At 49.6% G+C, this 22663-nt stretch overlaps 8 protein-coding genes across 8 annotated transcripts; 5 read left to right on the forward strand and 3 right to left on the reverse strand.

Annotated features, from left to right (window-relative positions):
- Positions 1-253: 253 nt before the first annotated feature.
- DFJ58DRAFT_893663 (uncharacterized protein) lies at positions 254-1307 on the reverse strand (the record flags this gene model as incomplete). The annotated part of the gene is made up of 3 exons (XM_041394812.1): positions 254-426; positions 485-655; positions 716-1307. The coding sequence occupies 3 exons, from the start codon at positions 1305-1307 to the stop codon at positions 254-256; spliced, it is 936 nt and encodes a 311-aa protein (XP_041241097.1).
- A 95-nt stretch (positions 1308-1402) lies between these two features.
- On the forward strand, positions 1403-4377 carry DFJ58DRAFT_747423 (uncharacterized protein). The gene is made up of 9 exons (XM_041387523.1): positions 1403-1696; positions 1727-1756; positions 1801-1916; positions 1966-2110; positions 2466-2534; positions 2591-2893; positions 2943-3218; positions 3768-3955; positions 4010-4377. The coding sequence occupies exons 1-9, from the start codon at positions 1550-1552 to the stop codon at positions 4218-4220; spliced, it is 1485 nt and encodes a 494-aa protein (XP_041241098.1). The 5' UTR covers positions 1403-1549; the 3' UTR covers positions 4221-4377.
- Positions 4378-4554: 177 nt separating this feature from the next.
- On the reverse strand, positions 4555-6466 carry DFJ58DRAFT_730847 (uncharacterized protein; the record flags this gene model as incomplete). Its single annotated transcript, XM_041385955.1, has 5 exons — positions 4555-4817; positions 4893-5270; positions 5947-6037; positions 6087-6249; positions 6297-6466. The coding sequence occupies 5 exons, from the start codon at positions 6464-6466 to the stop codon at positions 4555-4557; spliced, it is 1065 nt and encodes a 354-aa protein (XP_041241099.1).
- Positions 6467-7097: 631 nt separating this feature from the next.
- DFJ58DRAFT_730848 (pyridoxal phosphate-dependent transferase) lies at positions 7098-8683 on the forward strand (the record flags this gene model as incomplete). The annotated part of the gene is made up of 8 exons (XM_041385956.1): positions 7098-7221; positions 7274-7288; positions 7346-7490; positions 7529-7683; positions 7738-7798; positions 7851-8068; positions 8122-8357; positions 8420-8683. 8 exons carry the CDS (start codon positions 7098-7100, stop codon positions 8681-8683), a joined length of 1218 nt encoding a protein of 405 aa, XP_041241100.1.
- A 236-nt stretch (positions 8684-8919) lies between these two features.
- DFJ58DRAFT_893666 (uncharacterized protein) lies at positions 8920-13650 on the reverse strand (the record flags this gene model as incomplete). The annotated part of the gene is made up of 17 exons (XM_041394813.1): positions 8920-9411; positions 9463-9596; positions 9649-9825; positions 9884-10066; positions 10118-10269; positions 10325-10486; positions 10533-10630; positions 10679-11007; positions 11085-11245; positions 11311-11468; positions 11515-11985; positions 12012-12263; positions 12338-12955; positions 13010-13134; positions 13197-13353; positions 13391-13400; positions 13454-13650. The coding sequence occupies 17 exons, from the start codon at positions 13648-13650 to the stop codon at positions 8947-8949; spliced, it is 3849 nt and encodes a 1282-aa protein (XP_041241101.1). The 3' UTR covers positions 8920-8946.
- Positions 13651-13964: 314 nt separating this feature from the next.
- On the forward strand, positions 13965-15800 carry DFJ58DRAFT_800873 (uncharacterized protein). The gene is made up of 8 exons (XM_041390844.1): positions 13965-14122; positions 14189-14420; positions 14473-14498; positions 14528-14560; positions 14590-14631; positions 14684-14854; positions 14884-15115; positions 15184-15800. The coding sequence occupies exons 1-8, from the start codon at positions 14015-14017 to the stop codon at positions 15693-15695; spliced, it is 1356 nt and encodes a 451-aa protein (XP_041241102.1). The 5' UTR covers positions 13965-14014; the 3' UTR covers positions 15696-15800.
- A 303-nt stretch (positions 15801-16103) lies between these two features.
- On the forward strand, positions 16104-17927 carry DFJ58DRAFT_800875 (uncharacterized protein). The gene is made up of 2 exons (XM_041390845.1): positions 16104-17503; positions 17669-17927. Exons 1-2 carry the CDS (start codon positions 16224-16226, stop codon positions 17769-17771), a joined length of 1383 nt encoding a protein of 460 aa, XP_041241103.1. The 5' UTR covers positions 16104-16223; the 3' UTR covers positions 17772-17927.
- Positions 17928-19458: 1531 nt separating this feature from the next.
- DFJ58DRAFT_706146 (uncharacterized protein) lies at positions 19459-21274 on the forward strand (the record flags this gene model as incomplete). Its single annotated transcript, XM_041383724.1, has 2 exons — positions 19459-19592; positions 19654-21274. The coding sequence occupies exon 2, from the start codon at positions 19706-19708 to the stop codon at positions 21272-21274; it is 1569 nt and encodes a 522-aa protein (XP_041241104.1). The 5' UTR covers positions 19459-19592; positions 19654-19705.
- Between the last annotated feature and the right edge of the window lie 1389 nt (positions 21275-22663).

Consider the following 22663-nt stretch of genomic DNA (forward strand, 5'->3'; position numbering starts at 1 on the left):
CCGAATAGTGGGAGCCTTTCAGCCTGAGATGGAGGGAAGTTGGAATAAGAAAATGAAATTCACCACGTAACCGCCACCAGGCTGGCTCAAGCTGTTGTTCCCACGTTCTTGGCTTGTGCTGATTTGTGCTGGTCCAGGTGGTTCGTGGACTGAACCGAGTCACCTATGTGTGACTTGGTTCATGAGAATCACCGAACTGCTGGGAAATCGGCAAGAGCGGAGCCCGGCCAGCCATAGCCGAACCATGACATGACTAGTATTGCATTTGCAGATCTTCAGGTTGGGTTGCACTGTCAGGGTTGCTGTTGTGGGCCTTGATCACAAGCACAGCTTCTGGATGAGCTGGAAAGCTAGGATAAGAAAGACTGAACCCAATGTGCCACCTCCCATCATTTCCCATATAGATGAGAAACCACCATATACGTCCTGCAAGAATTGATATAGTATCAGCATAAGAAGTACCAGTGAGAAATGGGATCCATACCTGCAGCAATAAATTCTATGCCCAATTCACCTGCAGTGCGCAGGCGTTTCTGGAACATCCTGATGCAGAAGCAAGCAACAAACTGGTTCTTGCCCATTCTATCCCCTTTATCATGCACCTGGACCTCATCTGGTGGGCAACCCAAAAAATGTCTCAAAGACTCATCCTTGGCTGATCAGTGCAAAATGAGTTAGTCAATGCACTTGGGTGAGCATTAATGCCTCCACTCACAATTGATAACATGTCCCAAATTCAGCTGCATAAACAATGCATGGTTGCTAGTTGACATGCATGCAAGACGCAAGTCAGAAGAGCAAACAGATGAGAATTGGGGGATGTGTGCAGCAAACACTGAAAAGGCTTCTCTCTGGCCATTCACAACTGCCCAATACATTGCAGTGTGACCCTCAATATTGGGATTTTGCAGGAGGTCAGAGAATTCTGCAGGGAGGAGAGCAGCAGCAAAGGTGTTGATGATAGGGGCAACAGGCATAAAATTGGGAAAAGAGACAATATCATGGATGTGAGATAGAACAGCCTCAGTCTGTTCAATCTTGGCAAGTTCAACCTGAGTCTGTTCAATGTTGGTGAGTTCCTGTGTTTGTTCAACCTGAGTCTGTTCAATGTTGGTGAGTTCCTGTATTTGTTCAACCTGAGTCTGTTTATGCTTGTTCCATAGAAATGAAAATAAAGACAATCGGTTGCCAGTGCATTGGACAGAATTTGTCACAGTTGATGATGCAGCGGTAGAAGTCTCGTTGTATGGGGGAGGCGCACTAGTGATGGACTTGCCATCATCGAAGACTTCAGACTTGGTAGCCATGGTGATATGGAGGGGTGGAAGTTAGGAGATTTCGCTTGTGAGGAATAAATATTATTGCGGAGCAACGGTGTCAGACGGATGACGTCATCAATTGACTATTTTTCGGACAGATTAGTAGAAGTTCCCGCTCCCAGACACCCACTTTAGTGGGGAGAGGGTTCTGCGGGACCTCCGACGCTGTTAGTTTGAAGAGTGCAAAAGTACAAGTGCGTTCTACCCGTCATACTTTCCTCGGTCCATTGATGCTCGATTGCATTCGGCTGCTTCAAATGACACTTGCGAGTCCTCCTTTCTCAGTACATTCTGCGATCCCCTCAACTCACGAAGATCTGCCATCATCTTGGACCTCTGATACCAGGATCCGTGTCTCATTTCAATTGCTCCGCTGTGTGCGCCGTGATTTCCTGATGCGTGGGTAGGATTATCAGGGCTCAGAGGCGCACGCCATCGTACGTTCGCCCACTGATCTACCTACTCTCGTCATTTCATCTAGTTCAAAGCACACACCCACAACAACAAGGCCCCTGCCAAGCTTCGTACCTTCGATTTCGTCGAACGCAATGGCTACGTCCGGGGTATCGTCAAAGAAATCATCCACCACCCTGGCCGGTAAGGATCAAACACTCACAATCCATTATTTTCCTCACATTTCTAGCAGTGCACCTCTCGCACGCGTCGTATTCCGTGGCCCCTACCGCTATAAGCTCCCCAAGGAGACTTTCATAGCCACCGAGGGCATGCACACCGACTCATTCATATACTACAGAAAAAAGGCTAACGTTACCATCGGTAACGTCCTTCCCGTGAGCCAATGTCCAGAAGATACCATCGTCTGAAACGTCGAGGAGCGACGACCGTGGCGCTCTCGCTCGTCTGGCAACTACGCAACCATTATCGGCCACTCGCCAGAGGCCAATAAGACCCGCATTCTTCTCCCTAGTGGTGCGAAGGATACTGTCTGGGGGTGCACGGGTGCACCGTGACCATCGACGACACACTGACTTGACCCAAATGAGCTCGAACCTGTGACGTGTCCTTCGCCAATCTCACTGCATACTATAAGTCCCTCTCCAGCACAATCACACCCAACTGCACCGTTCACTGGCAACACCGCCCGGTCACGCTTAACGCGCTTGCACCCCCAATGCTTCTCCTTAGGGGGATGAAGCAGGCAGAAAGATGGAAGGAAAGGAGGGTGATAATAAGCAGAGGGAGCTCAAGGAGAAGGTACGTCATTCATTCATTTTTTGTTTGTTCATTCATTTATGTCATTTGTTCGCCAGACAGCATCATACTTACGGCAGTGTGCATCGTTTCACAGTTGTACTCGTTGTCACCCACACGCTCGCATTCGCATTCACACTCGTGCCCTCGCTTTGTTTCTTTCAGCACCACACCATGAACACCTATGCGCCCTCATTCTTGCACCGTTCAAGTCATCAGCTGTCGTGGCCTCGCCAGGGCTTGAAATAGCGCACAGCACCAGTGAGAGGAGTGGGAATCAAGATGGAGCCGAGGGGGTGGGGATTGGGATGCGAAGGTCACCGGCGTTTGAGTCACAGAGGCCCACGACGTTTGATTCCCAGGTTAGGGGAGCGGGGGTGGAACGCAGACACGCAAACATAATGAAGGCAGGCAGTATTTGAGCCTCAGCCAAGGCAGACGAATTTGGAGACGCAAATGAGACTGGCATTCAAGTCTCAGCCAAGACCTACAGTTCTCGACTTGCAAGCAAGACCCACGCTATTCAAGGCTCAGGCAAGATCTACGATGCTCGAATCACAGGCAAGACCGCCTGTGATGTGGAAAGGCCCAGCAAGATCTACAGGGTCCATTTCGCAGTCCCAGTCTCAGGGATCTCAAAGGGTTGCAGTAGGTAGAGTGATGGGCAAGGAAGATGTCGTTTGGGAGGTGAGTCTTTCTTTCCCTTGATTTGCTTGTCTTGTATTTGGTGATCCAAGGGGTTGCATATGGATGCGATGCTGACGTTGGTTCTTGAGATCGTTCAGCATTTTTGGCGTTGTATAAATTTGCAGATCATTATTGTGAGTTATCCACCTTGTCTCTTCTCTCCATTCTATTCGATCTAATCCCTCACTCTCCAATCCCCCCTCCTGCAGCCACCCTCCGATACTCCAACCTACACCTGCAGCCACTTGCAGAAATGACAGCCCGCTCAGGAGAAGTCGTCCGTCTCCTCGAAGCACTCCGAACCGACATACCCATCTTCCCGTTCTCCCTCCTCTCCACCTTTGTCACGGTCATGGTCACTGTAGATAGTTCACGGCCACTTTACCTAGCTCACGGTCTCTTTACTGTACCATCACTGCGCCGATGTACTTCGACATGCACGGAACAGCTCGTTCGGATAGATACGGACTCGACGTCAGACTTGACACCCATACTGATAGCGGTTTCACCTTAGGTAGTACTTATATGCGGCTCTGGGCTTTGTATCAGCTTCGTCGAATCAACGCCAGTACCTGGCACTCACTCGTTTTTCTGTCACTCGCCGTCCTCGTCCGTCGAGCGCCCGTTACAACCTTCACATCTGCATTCACCTCCGCACCCGGACCTCATGCACTCGTCTCAGTACACTCTGGAAGCAGCGTGATGGATGTAGACGCGGCCTTGGGAGGATGTAGAAGGTGTGCTACCTCCCGGTCTGGGTCTGCTATCGCCTTATCTTTAACGGGTGCAAGGCATGCTCATGTTCCTCTCGCATCTGCACCGGAGTCAGGAGCGGTACAAATTCCTGTAATGGCCATGACAGCGGCTGTGGCACAGGATCAAGACCGATCGATGACCGAAGCGGATAGGGAGCTTAATAGGACCAAGAGGGCGCTTACGACTATGGCGGCTGCTGCTGCGTTGGGTGGGAATGGAGCTGGAGGGGGTGAAGGGAATGTCTGAAGATGAATGTTGTGCATGTCACACTAAAGGATACCTACCACGACACTGGACAACTCAACTATTAAACATATTACTGAGAATGTTACTAAGAAAATCCCGAAACCATTCGAGTCATCGCCGTAACCGCTCCAAAAAGTGGCCAACGCGGCCACCACACAAGTAAGGGCACCTGCTCCCACAACCACTGACCCAAGACAAATCCAAAACAGCCGATAGCAACACATCCACGGCCGGCTTAGCATATTCTGGAGTAAAAGTAAGTTGCAATGATGATGATAATAATATAGAAACATATCTCACTCGGATATGCTGTGCGCTGGCTGGTAACCTAGCCTTACCGTAATGGCATAGGCACGCTCCTAGGAGTGAAGAAACGAGGGAAAACGAATATGTACGGAATGCAATCCTTTTGTTTGTGCCAGACAGTGCGATCACGAACATGCCTGCCATTGTCGTCATGCGAAGGCATAGCCTGACGTGCGACTCCATCCTCTGAATGATTTCCGATCGAAGCGGTTGCCACTGGTTGCTCGCCGTCGGATGCGTGACTTCCCTCAAATGGCGCAACCTCACACCGAATACTGACCAGACGAGGAACTTCAAGCATACTGTTGGTTTAAGTTAAGTTTCCGTTCTGTTATGTACTTAGTAGTGCACATTGCATAGACTTACTGTTGGCTACCTGTCCCTGAGGCTCTATCGCCCGATCCAGTTCCTCCGCGTTTGCGTTTGCCTCTGCCGCGATTGTGTTTGCGTTTGTCTCTGCCTCTGCCTTTGCTGTTTCTTCTGCCACTTTATAGACTGCTGCTGCTTTCACAGCTTTCTTTTCTGCAGTCTCATAGGCGTGAGCTGCGAGCGCCGCGTCTTTCGTGGCTCCCGCCAGCGTTATCTGCTCATTGTATTTCGCCCATATGGCGGCGTGCTCTTTCCGTAGCTTTTCACTTGCGTGCCTGTCTGCACCTTGATTGGCGTCATCAGCTGCCCGCTCCGCAGCAGTACTGGCAGTATGCAGTGATGCCGGTGGTTGGACTTCGGAGTCCGAGTCGACATCTATCGTTTGACAAGATAGTGACATTTGACAAGATAATGAATGGCTATAGGGAGTGGTGGTGGTGACTACAAAGAGCGAGAGATCTGTTTAGGTACGGTGGTTTGTATCCCAACTTGAATATTCTGATCCAGCCGCTGCGTCGATCACGTGCAGGTCATTGACATAGGCAGCCAGCAATCGTAGGAGCGCTAGAAAGCGCCAGTCCCCAAACATCACCCAAAACACTCGGGCCAGCATGAAATAGGTATAGTGCACGTTGCCGAACATGATTCACGAGTGCATTACATGTTTTCGATGAGAGCTGTTGTAAAGTGTGCCATAGCATGACGTAAATCGACGAATACCGACGTGCGGTTCAGCTTCTCTGAACGGCGAGCAAGATCATCAACAGATGCTGAGATCCACGGCGAAGACACAGCCTTAGAGGCTCGCTAAGAGATACACTGGTGACAGGAAGAGTACACAGAGCAGTGACCACCACAGGGCCGTACAAGTCCTGAAACTAGGCAACAAGCGATGTACCCCGTGTTCCTGGGCAATCAGGTGGGACAGGTGTCGTCAAGAGACTCTTGAAGAAGATATCATCCAACCTGCTTGCAAGCTCTGTGCGTTGAAGTGAGTCGAGTCGTGTGCATGATTACATTGGCACTACGTTCCTTATTTCGTGCATCTGACCTTTTAGTTTCAACTCGCAGCGCAACGCCACGCAGAACAGGCGCGGACAAAACATGCAAATTTTCTGCATAGCAAGTATCCAAATGATGAACTGGTGTTCTGTGTGTCAGATGGTCTGTAGAACAAGGCGCCGGTTTTACCTGGGGAAGTGAGTTCGTAGAAGATGTATTTGGAAGTAAGGAGAGGAGGTAGTTTGCGTGATCTAAAGAAGAGTAGTTTTCGTGCAGTTCGCAGAAGAACTGTGGTACGTAGTCTGTGAATTTGAAACCATGTTTCACAGAGGGAGTGAGTGAGTTCCCGACACTGAAGTGATGTGAGTTTGGGGTACGGAGGGGGTGGGGAGTACGCACATGCCTTTATGCCTTGTGGTGAAGGGTCGTTTGATTTTTGACTGGTGACTGCCGCCAGGTGGAGTGAAAGCCCGTGGCACATAAGGCTGACCTTGATCATGATCGCCGGGAGGGTCCCAATTAGCCTTGAAAATGGTATCAATGAGCTTGCGAAAAGCAGAGTCTGGCATTACTGACGGGAACGTTATGTTGGGAGTGGGATGGAAGTTAAATGTTAGGCGCTCCTAATACTCCAGCTACTTTCATATCGATAGAATAGAATCGCCAGAATCTAAAAAATTCACTTAGTCGCTTTTAAATGTAAGTCGCGTAAGTTGTCATCATTGCTTGGGGAGTACTAGCATGAGTACAACGACTGGCCGACTGACATCATCATGCACAGAAACCGTCGACATATATAAGCTTTCGACGGAGACGAAGGGATGATCTCGCTAAAGTGCTAGATAAACTAAGTGAGGCCTCATCTGATGACGAGCACGACTTAGCTTTCAAACGTATTGCAACTAGTCTGCTACCGTAGATGATCTGTGAAGGCAGGCTGCAGAGTCTATGCAATAGTAGGTGAGTCGTTTTCTGATTTCCATGCCAACTTGAAGGGTAGTGATTTAGACCTGCCAGCGATGTTCATAAGTTATTCAATATTTTTTTAACTAGGTTTATGTAAGTAGTCAAGACTGGCACTTTATATGATAATGAATTACTCCCGCCTCCGAAGCCCCTGCCGGAGTTCCGCAAGTCAGCAGGACAACATAATATATATACCAGAGATATGGCACAGTACCTCCGATACCTCATCGACCCATGCCTTCCCTGACAGACGTCCGTTTCGCTGAACTCGTGCAGGACATCGCTTGCGATGTGCATTCCAAGACCCAGGATGATGACAACATTCTCAAGGTCCAAGAAATTTCGAGGGCATTTGTATGTAAGTGGTTTACACCATTGGATGAGAGAGCGATTTCACAGAGTATCTACAGCGGACACTCTCACAGGTATTCTATCTCGATATGGAGCACTAATCCACGCTGATGGCAAGATATCGTGATCAGTACCGACCAAGGAGATGAATGCCTATGCTCTCCGTGCGTCCCTCGGGGACGATGTATATTTCGAGCCATCCACTGCTTTGCTTGAATCCCACATCGCAAAGATCACCGGAAAAGAAGCAGGCCTCTTTCTACCCACAGGCACGATGTCCGAATCAAGTTGCACTCAGGACTCACTTGCAGCAGCCTCCATATTCAGTCATCACAGATGCACGGGCCCACATATACCGGTAGGTTTACTTGTCGCTTGAGAAATATGTTTCCAACGTTTGCCAGCATGGAAGCTGGCGGCGCTGCTTTTCACTCAGGTGCTAACAGTATCCCAATTATTCCCGCTAACGGTATGCTCTCTCTAAATCGGATCCGCATTTAAATTATTTCTTGCTCATGACCAGAACACCATCTTACCTGGGAGGACATCGAACCTCGTATCGTCTCTGGCACAGATGTCCATGTGTAAGTGCCAAATAAATGTCGCTCGACTACTCCAGTGACACCACCTCTGAAGTGCCCCAACGCATATCATAGCGCTTGAGAATACTCTGAACGGAACCATCATCCCACAGGACGACGTGATTGAAATTTCGAAGAACGCACATAGTCGGGGTATCATCATGCACCTCGACGGTGCGCGCATCTGGCATGTTGCAGCAGAGACCGGGTTGTCCATGAAAGAGCTTTGTGACCCATTTGAGTCTGCGAGCTTATGTCTCAGCAAAGGACTTGGTAAGACATGCTCAGCAACATGTTGTCGTTGACGGTGCTCATCAATCGCGTAGGTGCACCCATCGGAACTGTCCTAGTTGGCTCAGCGCCATTTATAACCAAGGCGCGATGGTTCCGAAAGCTCTTTGGTGGGGGTATGCGCCAGACCGGGTACTTGGCTGGCTGCGCTGCGTACGCACTTACTTACAATTTCCCTATGCTCCCTCGCGTGCACGCCCTTGCAAAGCGGATGCAGCAGGGCCTAGAACAACTCGGCGTTGGGATCTTGAGTCCCGCTGAAACTTGCATGGTAGGTGGCACCCTGACAACGTTAAAGGACGCCACATGAAAACGATAATGACCTTCTATTAGTTGTTCTATGACCCTTCGCCTATTGGGGTTGAATACTGGGAAGTAGTTGAGCGGGCCGCACAACTTCCGGATCCCATTAAGCTGAATGGGTCTCGCCTTCTGATGCACATTCAGACATCGCCTCAAGCAATAGAAGACTTCCTGGAGCTCCTGCGTACGCTCAAAGAAGAGAAGGCTGCTGCGGGATGGAAACCCGAGAATGCACCGCCTAAGAAGAAGACCCTGTTCAGAGATGTGTACGTCAAGGCCGTTAGACCAACATAGATGTGAAGAGAATCAATGCAAGTGGATAGATCGGCAATATGTATATATGTATCCAATATGAATGTGGAGCTCTACCCCTTCCCAATATACCGCTGTTTTTCATACTCCTTCCAGAGTGCCTTCATCACGCTCTTCCCCACCCGCATCCAACGCACTCACCATAACGGCATCACGACTGTGCGTACCCATAATCTGGCACAGCGAAAATAGACCCGGCTCAAGTTCACGCCTCACATCCGCCCGCATGACACACAACGGGTCGTTCACAGCGTCAATGTGCGCAGTAACCACATAAGCAGCGTGCTTAGCAAACGGTTTGAAAGGCTCTCCGCCTTCTGTTCTGCATTGGGCTGCATGTGCGCGCGGGGAACACTTTTTGTCGTCAAGGAGGTGAAGAGCCGTGCAAGTGCACGAGCTTCTGGCACACCTAGGGGTTCAGATGGTGCTATCCACGATGGGAGGGTGTCGGTGACGATGCGGCTCTGCTTTGCAGCTAGCTGGGGCCGTAGACTACGTGTGCATGAGACAAGTTGGCGGAGGACCATCCCAAGATGCGGTAAAATGTGGACGACAAGATCGCGCCGCAGCCGAACGAGTGCGTTTAAGATGGTAGTGGAGGTGTGGAAGACCGCGGGTGTGGTGGTACTGTCATGTATTGGAGACCCGCAGAGGATTTTAGAAAGCAGGACATGGATGGGACCCAGGTCGACAGGGCGAAGAGCTGCAGGCTGGTGTGAAGCGTCAAGTTAGGATCAAGGATAGGATATACTACGGCGTACCCTATCTGAACATTGCCGAGCCACAAACTCAAGGCAAGCTAGCTTCAGGTCCACAGGACCCGCGCAGAACTGTAGGTGTCCAATAAAGAGGTTCAGACACTGACTGAAAAACCCCTGAACGACCTTCAAAGTCCCTACGACAGAATAAGGATGGTGTTCAGAAATGTTGAAAGCTATGTAATCTACCTTGAGGTGCATCACGCAACAGGACAGCGGCCGCATGCACTAGACGCACACACCGAGCCGGAGGAAATCGTGTGCTTTCAAGTGCCTCGTATACTGTGTCCAGTAGATGTGAGAAGTCATCAACTGAAAGATGCTTGCACCCGCTTGAGACGACTTCATCCAAGGATTTGATGTCTCCTGCGTTCACCTCAATTTAGTTCGACCAATGGAACCGAACTAAAAAAAAACAACCCACCAGCTTCCGTAGAAAATACAAATACCCCTACTGCTAGGTCAAGATGCATCCCACGGTCGACATTAGGCAAACAACGCAGTTCCTCAAAAAGAAGTCCCAAGATTTCTACAGAAGACTTGCATTTTTCTCTGTTTCGCAAGAAGGCGACTGCGATTTGTTGGCTGTACCCAGATGTTGAAATAGCTGGAAAAAAAGAATTAGGACTGCCAAATTTAAGGATGCTTATATGCTTACCGGCAACGCCTAACCAATGGCCAAATGAAAGATGGCGCACCCATGCTTTGATAGTTCTGCTCGCGGGGAGCGTGTCAATGATGTTGGGGTGTGAAACTGGAGTGAGTGCAGCATGCAGTTCTTTTATTGATACAATTATCGAGTCGGGAAGACTATCATCATTATTAGAGGAAATTTACGTTTATATAGGATGACAAACGGACGCACCTGGAAACAGAAAAATCCTGTCTGAGACGCTCAACAAGCTGGAGCACACATAACTGGGGGACGCTCTCTTCATCAAGGAAACCAGACTGCGCGAGAGAACGGAAGATAGAAATACACGCGGCTGAGGCAGAAGTGTCTTTATCTGATGCTCGCAGGAGCGCACTGCTCGGTAGTCAGCAAACTTACAGCACAACAGGGGAAGACATACACAATATAAAGTTCCGCTAGATTTATCGTGGCCTCTCTCAATGCCGTATTATCTGAAACCTCCATGCCCATAAGATGCTTCACGTAGTCTCTGGCGCTCTACAAATGCACGTCAGCTAGAACTAAAGAAAGCGGATGTAGACATACTTCGTGATCAGACGTGTTCAGATACCCGAGTTTTCCCATCCGTTGAAGAAATACACGTATGTGCATGAGCGCTTGCCTCATATCTTCTAGGTCCCTTCCTTCGTCACGCTTACGTTTGCTCTTTGCTGCTCCCTCTCCGGTGGTTGCATGCAGCAACGACGAAATAGTGACATCCCCCTCCAATGCCCGGCGCACAAGCTCTACGCGAGCCTGTTTAGTGACGTACTCAGGGGGAACGTATAAGAGGAGGCAGTAAGTGCTGCTGAGCTGATCCAACGCAGAACCTTTCAGAGAGTTAGGCGAGGGCGTGAGGTATGCAAGAACGGAAGCTGTCGTCGTTAAGTGGTAAGTATCAATATGGAAAAATGAAAGCGCAACGGGGAATCAGAGCAGCGGATAATCTTACTTCGTATATTCCCCATCTCCCAGAACTGTGCATTGTGCAAAACACCCCAGAGGACATCTTTTGGCTGTAAGCCTTGTACATCCGCGCAACGAGTAGATATGGGCGAAATAGAGAATATAAGTTTGATCAGGCGATCGAGGGAAGGTTTAGATCCTTGGGCACTGCATGGTTGAGGTGTACATCAGTCGATAGAACCACAAGGAGGGACCAAAGAGATAACACATACTCTACAAGATCTAACCACCGCTCAACGATTAGGTAGAGTATCATCAACCCGTCAGTGTTCTCCACTTGCGCCTCAATATATGCAAGGGCAACGTCCAACACAGTCTCCACTTCTAGATCGGTTTCCGATCTAGAAGACCATGCAAAGAGAAACCGCAGCTAAAAACAATCAGCACCTTCCAACAAAGAGAGGAAGAAGACACACGATTTCAAGCACTAGCTCACCCTCCGCACCCTCCATTTTAGCAACGCTCAATAGTCCTCGCATGTCTCCTTGTTCTCCGCCACACCTCCAAGCCGGTAGATGATACGCAAAACGAAGAAGAAGCGCAGCACCTGTCATTTGGTCTGCCCAGGATATTTTAGAAGTCATGTCACAAAGAAGCGAGCGAGCGGCATCGATGGCCCATACGCCCGCCTCAAACACAGCCTCGCGGACATCGGCGGTGACGAACGAACCTGGGAGGTTAGACAGGAACAGAGCCGCGAACTTGAGAGTGAGGGAAAGTGAAAGTGCATGCGCATCTACTTCCCGCATGGCCTGCGGAGGCGCTGGACTCGCAGATGGCGGAGCGGGCTCGCTTTTCCGTCGCTTTTTACGCGGCCTGTCTTCCAACTCGTTAGTTTGTATGAGTGAGGAAAGGTTTTGGTAGGTATTGAAAGTGTTTTTGAGAGTCTGGGTAATCTGAGCTGCCTCTTTACTTGGGTGGGTGTGAGGAATGTGCGGAGCGCTTGTGCGAGCGAGGAAAGATGGGTGTGCCCAAGGATAGCAGAGGTCCGTCCGCAGCCGTAGAATTTTTGTGGTGACACAAGGGATCTAATGGAAGGAAGAGAGGTACAGGCATCAAAGAGTGCATGAATGTATGCGTGTAATGTGCGCGTCTTGGAGTGAAAGTCGAGGAGGAGGCTAAGAAGAACGTTGGCTGATTTTTGTATGGAGGGAGATGGGTGAGTCTGGAGAAAAAGTCATCGGGAATGGCGGACACATTGATTTGAGAGAAAAAGTCGAACGAAGAAGTAAAGCTCACCAAGATCAACCGAGGAAGTACCCTTCTTACGACAGGCTCAATTATATCATAGTCGACCCTCGCAAGCGCAGCCAACACGTCCAAAGCCAAACGTACCACCTCTTCTTCCGCTTCTTCTTCCAATACCCGTACCGCATCCTCTCTGACCTCCTCCACCTCCACCTCTCCCACACCCTGACTCGCGTAAATGCGCTCACTCTCAATGATGCTGATCAAACCCACTCGTGCTTCCCAGCTCAGATTGTTCCCGGCCAATAATTTGAGGCACGACGCGAAGAATGCCATGGATGTCATTCTCATGTCGTTTTCGCGGTTTTGTATTTTATTCTGGGAAGTGGGAAACAAACTGGTGCGGTACCGCCGCAGGAAGTGGGTATGGGTGCTGAAGAGGCGGGGTAGGAGCGGGATGACCGGATTTATTGTGGAAGGTGGGTTTGGCAAAGATAGGGCCGTGAATAAGCTCTCAGATGAGGAGGATGCACGCAGAGCATCGAGAGAGAACAGAGTCTCCGTTCCAGCAGCATATACTGCTTTATTCAGCTGTGGAGACAGATGGGATGATGGCGAGATTGCATGAATCCAGGATGAGAGATAGGTTTGGAGGAAGATCGCGGGTAGCTAAACAAATGTCTTAGGTTTCTCTCACCACATAAAAACAATAACACTGCCCACCTTCTTCTTATTCCCCGCATTTCCTAGTGCTTCTCTATATGAAGATACAATTGCTTCACAAATACCTCCCAAAATCTCATCGTTGACCAGCTCAGCAGAGACATTCAGTACAGCACCAAGGCACTCTAGTAGCGTTCCACACCAATTTTGTGGACACTTAACGGCCACAGGACAAAGAAGCACGGACGCACGAGCGCAAGGAGCTCTTTCGCCTCTGTAACTGGCAGATTCCCTAGCAGAGTGAGGATAGATATGATGATTGGTGCGAGCGGTGTGCGATTGAGAAGAGAACCGAGCCAGACCTTGAGGCCACGTGCACCTGCCCCTACGCTGCCATCTAAAACCTTGCGAAGAAGGGACCAGTACCCGCGCATCAATTACCGGGTTGTCGCTGATTCATCGGTTGTCAGGACCAATAGATGCACTCCGCATAAACCAACGCACCTAGTTTTTGACTTGTCTTTGAGTAGTCGCGTGAGTATGAATTCGGCGATGAGCTCGTGCTTATTTGGAATGTGAATAGTAGCATCATCCCATGCTGCACAAGCGATTTGTATTTTTGGTGGGCTCTCCGGATTAGGTGGATCTGTAGGGGCTTTTAGGAGCCTAACGAAAGACTGGGCGGACAAGGGTGTTGTCATTGAAAGGCCATGAACTTTACTTCGGAACAGTATGTCCAGGATGAAATGAAAAGTTATAGCTTGGCACGTGATGCTATCATCAGTACTTGTTCAATTCATTGTACGAACTGAATCATAAGGCACGTTTGCTAATACTCAGAGATTAATAGGAGATCCCAACATACGTGAACATGAATTCAAGCTGGAAAATGCGTCAATTGTCGCGATCTTATAAGTAGTCAACTTGAACCTGAACGGATTACACCCCCCCTGGGGGGGGTCAATATACATATGGAAGTGGAACAGAGTGGAACGCGGTTGATGCATTTATTTTTGCCCATCATCCAAGTTCATTGTTGTCTGCTGCCTCTCTTCCCCACTTACCATGTCTGCCCAGAGCATACCTCACTGGAATGCAATTCCCATGTCTCGACCTGATACAGACACTCAAGAACAAGCACAATCTGTGCAAAACCAAATTAATTCTATGAAGGTACTCTGCCATATTTTCTGGCACGAATAAAAACACCCCTACTGCCCTCCCATCCATCCATCCCAGCGCTCTCACCAAGATGTTGATGATGACGATGACGACGGCGTCTCGCTAGTCTCAAGGTCACCATCGCCTATTCCCGATACAATGGACATTGAAAAATATGACGAATATGTCCGCGGTCCAGAAAGGGAGGTTATCACCGTCGAGACCAAAATTAAAAGCACCAACAAGGGCTTTGCAATGCTCGCAAAGCTTGGTTGGTCAGAGGGTCAGCCGTTGGGACTATCTGCAGACGGTAGGCTTGATCATCATTGTCGGGAACTATACCACTAATCCTTCTACTGCAGCGCGCGTCGATCCTATACCATTTCATGTGAAAAATGATTGACTGGTCTAGGAAAGACGACTCAAGATTTTCGAATGATCGAGACAACAGTTGCCGAAGACGCAAGTTGGACTCTGAGCGACAACGCAAAGAAACCGAATATCAACGAAAAGCACGAGAGGCGAGTCCAAACCGTACTAACTATGTCACAGAGCATACTGATATTGTTTCAGGACGATGCTGCCCGTCGGGCTGCACTCAAGTCGGAAATTTCGGATACCCTCAAAGCATTCTACTGTTCGCTTTGTGAGAAGCAATTCCAGAATGTCGCACAGTATGATGAACATACAAACTCGTACGCGCATCACCACAAGGCGCGCCTCCGGATATGCAAGCCAACACACGTATGACCACCCAAGAAGATGTCGACAAGCGTAAGGAGAAAGAGCGCAAGCGAGAAGAAAAAGAGCTTCGCAAAATTGCCAAGGCTGCTGGGATAAAGATGGCAAAACCTACAACTACACCAGCTATCGTGTCTCCTGCACAGACACCTGCTGCTGCAGAGGCGTCACTTCCCTCTGAGGCACAATCAAGCAGTTTCAAGAAAGCGGGCTGGGCAACCGTTTCAGCACCAGTTGAGCCTGCGACCGGTTTCAAGCGGTTAGGTGGGCATCTTTGGATTCCAATGCATCCTCTGCACCTTCCGCACCACTTCCATCCCCACTACCGCCAGTGATCAGTCCGCCCCCAGCTTCTCGCAGCGCAGCTACACCAACATTTCGCACCGGTGGCTGGACATCTCTTGACGTCGGCAGCTCTCAGTCAGTCACCCCGCCTCCTCCCAACAACACTGCAGCGCCGCCACCACCGCCACCCAATGTAGCCCCGCCTCCTCCCCCAGTTACTCCTATGAATGCGCCTCCTCTAGGCGGTCGGCCTCCATTCCCGCCAGCAAATGTGCGTCCACCTAGCGTACCTCTCCCTCCCAGCGTGCCTCCGCCCAGTGGGCAACCTCCCTTCCCTCTCACAACAGGCGGCTGGGGACCTGCTGCGCTTGTCTCAGATTCTAGGAGACGGGATCAGAGTTTTGTTCCTGCGCCGACGTTCTCCCAACCCGCGCCTCCCGTAGCAGCTGCCCCACCTACATCAACCAGTCTAAAGGCTGCGGTTCCCCCGCCTGCTGCTCCTCAAGCAAGATCAGGCTGGCAGCAGTGGAAGCAAGGCTCTGGATCGAAACGGAGATAGAGTACATACATGCATCTCTGTCATTTACTATGCTGATTACGTGACATGTTGCTCAACTATTGGTCATCTGCAAAATGTAAGGACGGAGTTTTTGATTCCGCGGAAGCACTGGCACTCATGATCACTCGCTTGGTGATCGCGATGTGACGCTCAAATACCACTTGAGCTTCGCCGCCCACCTGATCTCGCCGATGTCAGCCTTCTTGCCAGATGTGAACCGTTAGTGTTTCGTGACCGTAGACTGTTGCCACTTTCATCATTCGTACACCCACAAAATATAAACTCCAATCTGTCCTGAAATTTTAGCACCCTGCGGAATCCAGATTCATTACTTCCCCTATATGGGCTCTAGACTTTCCTTTTACAAGACCAGCCGCGGCAATCACCTGTACTTACATAATCCTGTGACTTGAATCAGTTCATTGTAAGCTCAAATATTTGTATTCTGCTGCACTGATCAGCGCTCGACATAAGTTGACGCTTGAGACTATCATTTGGGTCTCTTTGTTCTTTGATCTACCTGCAGGCATGGGAACTCGCGGGTACTACGTGCTCCGTTATCGGAACTTGTATTTCGCTCAATACCACCATCGTGATAGCTATCCAGATGGGCTTGGCGTAAAGGCTCTTCAGTCTATGCAATACCCCAGTGCTATCACGACCCATCGGCAGGTGTTGGGAGAAATCTTAGACGGGTTGGAAAGCCCTTCGCTTTATCTAGTATTGATTGAAGGTGGTGAAGATCTCTTGCCCCCCTCCAGGGTGCGGCTAGAAATTGACATCATGATCGAGTGGGTCTACGAAATCGATCTTGATCGCAATATCTTCCACATAAATGGGATGCCTTTTTTTTCCTTGGAATGCCTTCCAGACGATGAGGATTTTATCCAATACATCTCCAAAGATCATTATGGCAACCTAGCTTGTGCATCACAATGCCCCCCTGAGCACAGGTACAAGAGGCCAACACCGCCAACCGTCGACAATTCTGACCTCGCGACGTACCAATCTTTTTTGTGTACCGGATCTCATGTGGCTTTGAGCGACCTGCTCGCCATTAATTACTTCCTGTCTCCAGACGAGCATATTCGGGTCTCATTACTAGAGGTCATGGTTGGGCAGTGCATGATTAACCCAGCCATTGGCAAGGACATCTACGACATTGAGCTCGTATCTGATCACAATCAACTCACGGACGACCAATGGTCAATCGCTTGCTTCATGGCCAGCATTGCATTTGTTCCTCCGATATTCGACCATATCACGCACGCTTGCCATCCCGAGCCGAGCCGAAAAGAGTTCACATGGGTTCGCGAAGACACTGTTGTTTGCATCGCAACACATCTAGATGACGAGCGATGCCTACAGGCCTCTGTGTCACGCCTGATCAATGAGATCACGGAGCAGAAGGATAATTCTGGTGATTACTTTGGAATTGCGTTTTCCGTCTACCATTGTGCACTCGTCAAAGTCGTCAAAGATGCACACACGGTGACATTCAGCCATACGAACGCCCTCCAGTTTTTACCATCATTCTACGCAGATTCACCTTCTACACCAGGCATCACTGCTCTCGCTCGTCTTGGCTTCGCATCGACCCCCGCACTCTTTGAGCGCGTGGTGGAAATTTGCCATTACAATCGTCCCATGACGGGGGAATCGCTCTCTGAGGGAGCTGATGGCAGTAATGATGTGCCATCTAACATCACATGTCCACCGCTGCCTCCCGAGCTTGGAAAGAGATTGCCCTTCATCTCCATCCCTCTGAACTCATCCCCTTCGGGTTGGTCTCAAAACTATTCCGTGAAGTAGCCTCGACGATACTCCGCTATCCCCACCTCTGTGGATATCGCTTGGTTGCTGCTCCCAGAAGGAAAGCAAGATATCTCCAGGATCGACCCTTCTCTCTGCATGCTGCATCTTTTTCTGCTGTGCGAGCCGGTATTCCTACTACTGTGCTTTTTGGATTGAAGTTTAAAGATAGACCATCGGAGAGTCTGGCCGCTCCGCTCAGTGTTGGAGGTATCCTCGCTTTGGGTACTCTTTCAGCCACTTCCTGAGGAGCTCGCGTGGTGACTAGAGACCCCATGTTGTGACTTGTTGCCTAACGCCTTCAATCTGGGAGCAAACATGGCCTTGACTCCCATGTAGTTAATGTATCATACTAAGGCACCGCTACGAGTTAGACGATTGTCAAGTCAAGTTCGCAATGCCATTTCTTTTTTTACGTCACAAGTGCGATTTGCGTAAAATATGGACACTGGTGCGCTTAGCGAATACAGGTTTACTGGCCAGTTGACGCGTCCGATAATTGTTACAGTATCGTATACCACTTGTATGCATTATTCTGCATCTGGTGAGTGAGACCACGCTGCGTGAATGATGTGGGCTTTAGTCTGATCACTGTTCAGTGAGCAGCGAGACTCGAGCACAACTCCAGCAAGAGCAAGGTTGGAGCAAGCGCCTGGATCCAATGGAACGGCATATATACATTCTGATGAACATAGGTGGCGTCCACATGACCGGACGCGGTGCCGAGGAACTGTAATTCAAAGATACCACTTAGTTACAGGGCGTCGTTGTCTGTATGAATGGCAGGCCCATCAGTGATCTGGGCTGAATAAAGGAACATAGTGACTAGTAGCAGTGGTTTCCCGTGTAGTGAGAGACACGGCGAAATGTAAGCCGTACGCACGAGATGGATATCGAGCATTGGCGACTCGGAGGTAACGAGCGCGTTCGAGGAGTTGGTCGGGGAGAGGCGGATGTACTAGTATGATCCGGGGCACAATTTGGCATATGATATATTGGCCAGGCAGTAAAAACGCGGATCAAATTGTGAATGATGGAATGTGACTCATGATCATAAATGAGGCTTGGGCGCTTCCGTTGCATAGCATATGCTCTAAGCTGTGAAGTAAACACGAGGATAATGCATGGAAAACGTACCAGCTCAGACTTTCAGTCTCTTGACCTATACGCTCATTATGTCTTGTGCCAACGCGTCAAGACCTGCTAGGAAACATCATCATAAGTGATGATTTGGACGTTGTTGGATGAAAGCTGGGACAGAGCTGCGCCCAATAGTTGATTATATCTTCACCCGTCGTTAGAAGGCAGGAGATATCAACAATGAAGCCCAGCTAGAAATTTAAAGGATACGCAGATTGGGTCGAAGGCGCCATATATCTCCCAGGCAGACAGCGGATGATGACATGTTCAAGGGGAGGCTCGATGCGGGTATAGAACTTGAAGAGTGGGAAGCAGATCGGAGAGGACTGGAGGAACGAAGATAGCGAAGTGCGGACAATGGCGTTGTCTCCGGACGGGAAGAAAGTGGTTAACGGAAGTAGGTTTTGGGGGTATCGACACAGCCAGAATTATCGCGAGATGGACGGAACACGCAGAAATAGAGTGGTCTGTGTGCTGGGGTCGAGATGTTCAGCGAGTGGTGAGCGGATCCGACTGCAGGTGAGTGGGAGGACGTAGAGAACGGAGAGACAATCCTGGATGCTGGGTTCGATCGAGACGGGGCACAAAAAGGTGTTGCCAGTCGTCTACTCGCCAGACATGACCATTTTTGCAACTGGTGGACACGACAAGCCCTGGTGTACCGAAAGCTCAGACTGACGCCTGATCTCGCCGATGCTTGGCCTCAACCGCAGGCGGTCCTGAACGTTGAACGTTCGAACCGTTAGTGTCTTGTGACCGTCTAGTACTGAGTCTATTCCCATTTCACTTACTTACATAATCCTATGACTTTGAATTCAACTTCCTGGCAGGATTAAGTTAGGGAGGCGTACGAACACCGGTGTAGCCAAAAACAAACCAGCTTTTGACTCTTGAGGCCTCAATACGCAGAGGTGACTAGGGGAGACTAACTTGAAATTGTTCATCGTAAGCTCAAATATTTTTTATATCTGTACACGGGCGGCCACTGATCAACGCTCAACATAAGTTGACGCTTGAGCTCAGATCATCGTTTAGGTCTCTTTGATCTACGCGTAGGCATGGGAAATTGGGTGTTCTCCGTGCTCCGCTATCGGAACGTTTATTTCGCTGAAGACCATAGATTTGACGATTCAAGTGGGCTCGGCGTAAAGGTTCTTCGGTCTATGCGAAGGCCCAATGCCATCGCAACCCATCGGCAGGTGTTGGGAGAGATCCTAGACGGTTTGAAAACCCCTTCGCATTCTCTAGCACCGATGAAAGGCGGTGAATACCCTCCGTCCCCCTTCCACCTGCGGCGGCAGCGGAAGCAACTAGAAAATAGCAACTGGATCGACTGGGAGTGGATCTATGAAATTGATCTTGATCGCAATATCTTCCACATAGATGGGATGCCTTTTTTCTCCTTGGAATGCCTTCCAGACGATGAGGATTTTATCCAATACATCTCTGAAGATCATTATGGCCACCTAGCTTGTGCATCACAATGCCCCCCTGAGCTTAAGTACAAGAGGCCAACACCGCCGACCGTCGACAATTCTGACCTCGCGACATACCAATCTTTTACGTGCACTGGATCACACGTGGCTTTGAGTGACTTACTCGCCATTAGTGACTTCCTGTCTCCAAACGAGCATATTCGGGTCTCATTACTAGAGGTCATGGTTGGGCAGTGCATGATTTGCCCAGTCATTGGCAAGGAAATCCACGATATCGAGCTCGTATCTGATCATAATCAGCTCACGAACGACCAATGGTCAATTGCATGCTTCGTGGCCAGCATTGCGTTTGTTCCTCCGATATTCGACGGTATCTTGCGCGTGAACCATCCCGAACTGAAAAGAAAAGAGTTCACATGGGTTCGCGGGGACACTGTTGTTTGCATCGCAACACATCTAGATGACGAGCGATGCCTACAGGCCTCTGTGTCACGCCTGATCAATGAGATCATGGAGCAGAAGGATAATTCTGGTGATTACTTTGGAATTGCGTTTTCCGTCTACCATTGTGCACTCGTCAAAGTCATCAAGGACGCACACACGATGACATTCAGCCATACAAACGCCCTCCAGTTTCTACCATCATTCTACGCAGATTCACCTACCACAGCAGGCATCACTGCTCTTGCTCGTCTTGGCTTTCGCATCGACCCCGCACTCTTTGAGCGCGTTGTGGAGATTTGTTGTCGCAAGGCTTTCCTCAAAAGGAGTAATGAAACGGAGGAATCGCTCGGTCATGGAGTTGATGGCAGTGATGATATGCCTCCGAATACACTATGTCCAGCGCTGCCTCTTGAGCTTTGGAAAGAGATTGCCCTTCATCTCCATTCCCTTGAACTCATCCCCTTTGGGTTGGTCTCGAAACTATTCCGTGAAGTAGCCTCGATGATACTCCGCTATCCCCACCTTGGTGGATATCGCCTGGTCGCTGCTCCCAGAATGACCCCAAGATATCTCCCGGACCAACATCTCTCTCTGCGTGCTGCATCTTTTCCTGCTGCGAGAGCAGGCATCCCTGCTACTGTGCATGTTGGATTGGAGGAGTTCAAAGATGGACCATCGGAGAGTTTGATCACTCCGCTCAGAGTCGCAGGTTGCTTTCTTTTCGTGCATATTTCAGCCAATTCCTGAGGCCACTGACGGAAAGCTCGTTGGAGATGGAAAACCAAAGCTCTCGTGGCGTTTAGCACGACTAGAGACCGGGCCGAATTTGTCTAATGTCTTCAATCCGGGAGCACACATGAGTTCCCTCACTCCCATATATTTAATGTATCATACTATGGCATTGCTAAGAGTTAGACTATTGTCGAGTCAAGTTCGTAATGCCATTTCTTTTTTTACGTCACAAGACGTGCGATTTGCGTGAAATGTAGGACCTCAATTACGAACACTGTGACTAGTTGACGAGTTCGATGATCGTTAACGTGTATCACTTGTTTGCAGAACTCTGCATTTGGTGAGCAAGACCGCGATGCGTGAATGATGTAGGCTGTTATTTTTCGGTGAGCAGCGAGACTCGAGCACAACTCCAGCAAGGGCAAGGTTGGGGCAAGCGGCTGGATTCAACGGAAATATATACAAACATTCTGATGGACACAGGCCCATCAGCGATCCGGACTGAATAAAGGAACACGATGACTGGTAGCAGTGATTGCAAAAGTTCTGGGTGACTTCCCGTGTAGCGAGAGAGACAGTAAAATGTAAGCCGTACGCACGAAATGTATATCGAGCATTGGCGGCTCGGAGATGACAAGCGCGTTCGAGGAGGAGTTATCTGTGGAGAGGCGGATGTACGATCTAAGGCGCAAGTTAGCATATGATATATTTTCCAGGCAGTGAAAACGGGAATGAAAATTATGAATGATGGAATTCGACTCATGATCACAAATGAGGCTTGGGCGCTTCCGCCCCACAGCGCATGCTGTAAGCTGTGAAGTGAAATACATGGAAAACGTGCCACCTCAGACTTCCAGTGCACTCTTGACCTATATGCCCACTGTGTCTTGCGCCAACACGTCAAGACCTGCCAAGAAACAGGTCGTAAGTGATGATTTGGACTTTGTTGCATGAAAGCTGAGACGGAGCTGCACCCAATAGTTGATTGTGTTTTCACCCATCGGGAGAAGGCAGGAGACCTCAACGATAAAGCCCAGCCATAAATTTGAAGGACCGATTGGGTCGAGGGCGTCATATATCTGCCAGGCAGACAGAGGATGATGACGTGTTCAAGGGAACCAGAACCACTGTATTTGAAGTCAGTTTGCATCTAGAACATAGTGTACAGAGGCATACCATAGACATGTTTGTCCCAACGTCAATGTAAACTGAAATCTGCGTAACGTTTGGAGTTGTCTCACAGATTCCTGAATTCTTGACATAGCAAAACTCAGATGCATTGACCTTGGATTGAACGTCGACGAGTCCTGCTTTTGTAGTGTCAAGATCAGCAGAGACAGCGCGCACACCGGCTAACAAGGCAATGCCGACTCGGACGAACGTCCTCAGAAACATGGCAGTGCG

Source organism: Suillus subalutaceus (assembly GCF_016647625.1).
Source record: "Suillus subalutaceus strain FC151 chromosome Unknown DFJ58scaffold_95, whole genome shotgun sequence".
NCBI lineage: Eukaryota > Fungi > Basidiomycota > Agaricomycetes > Boletales > Suillaceae > Suillus > Suillus subalutaceus.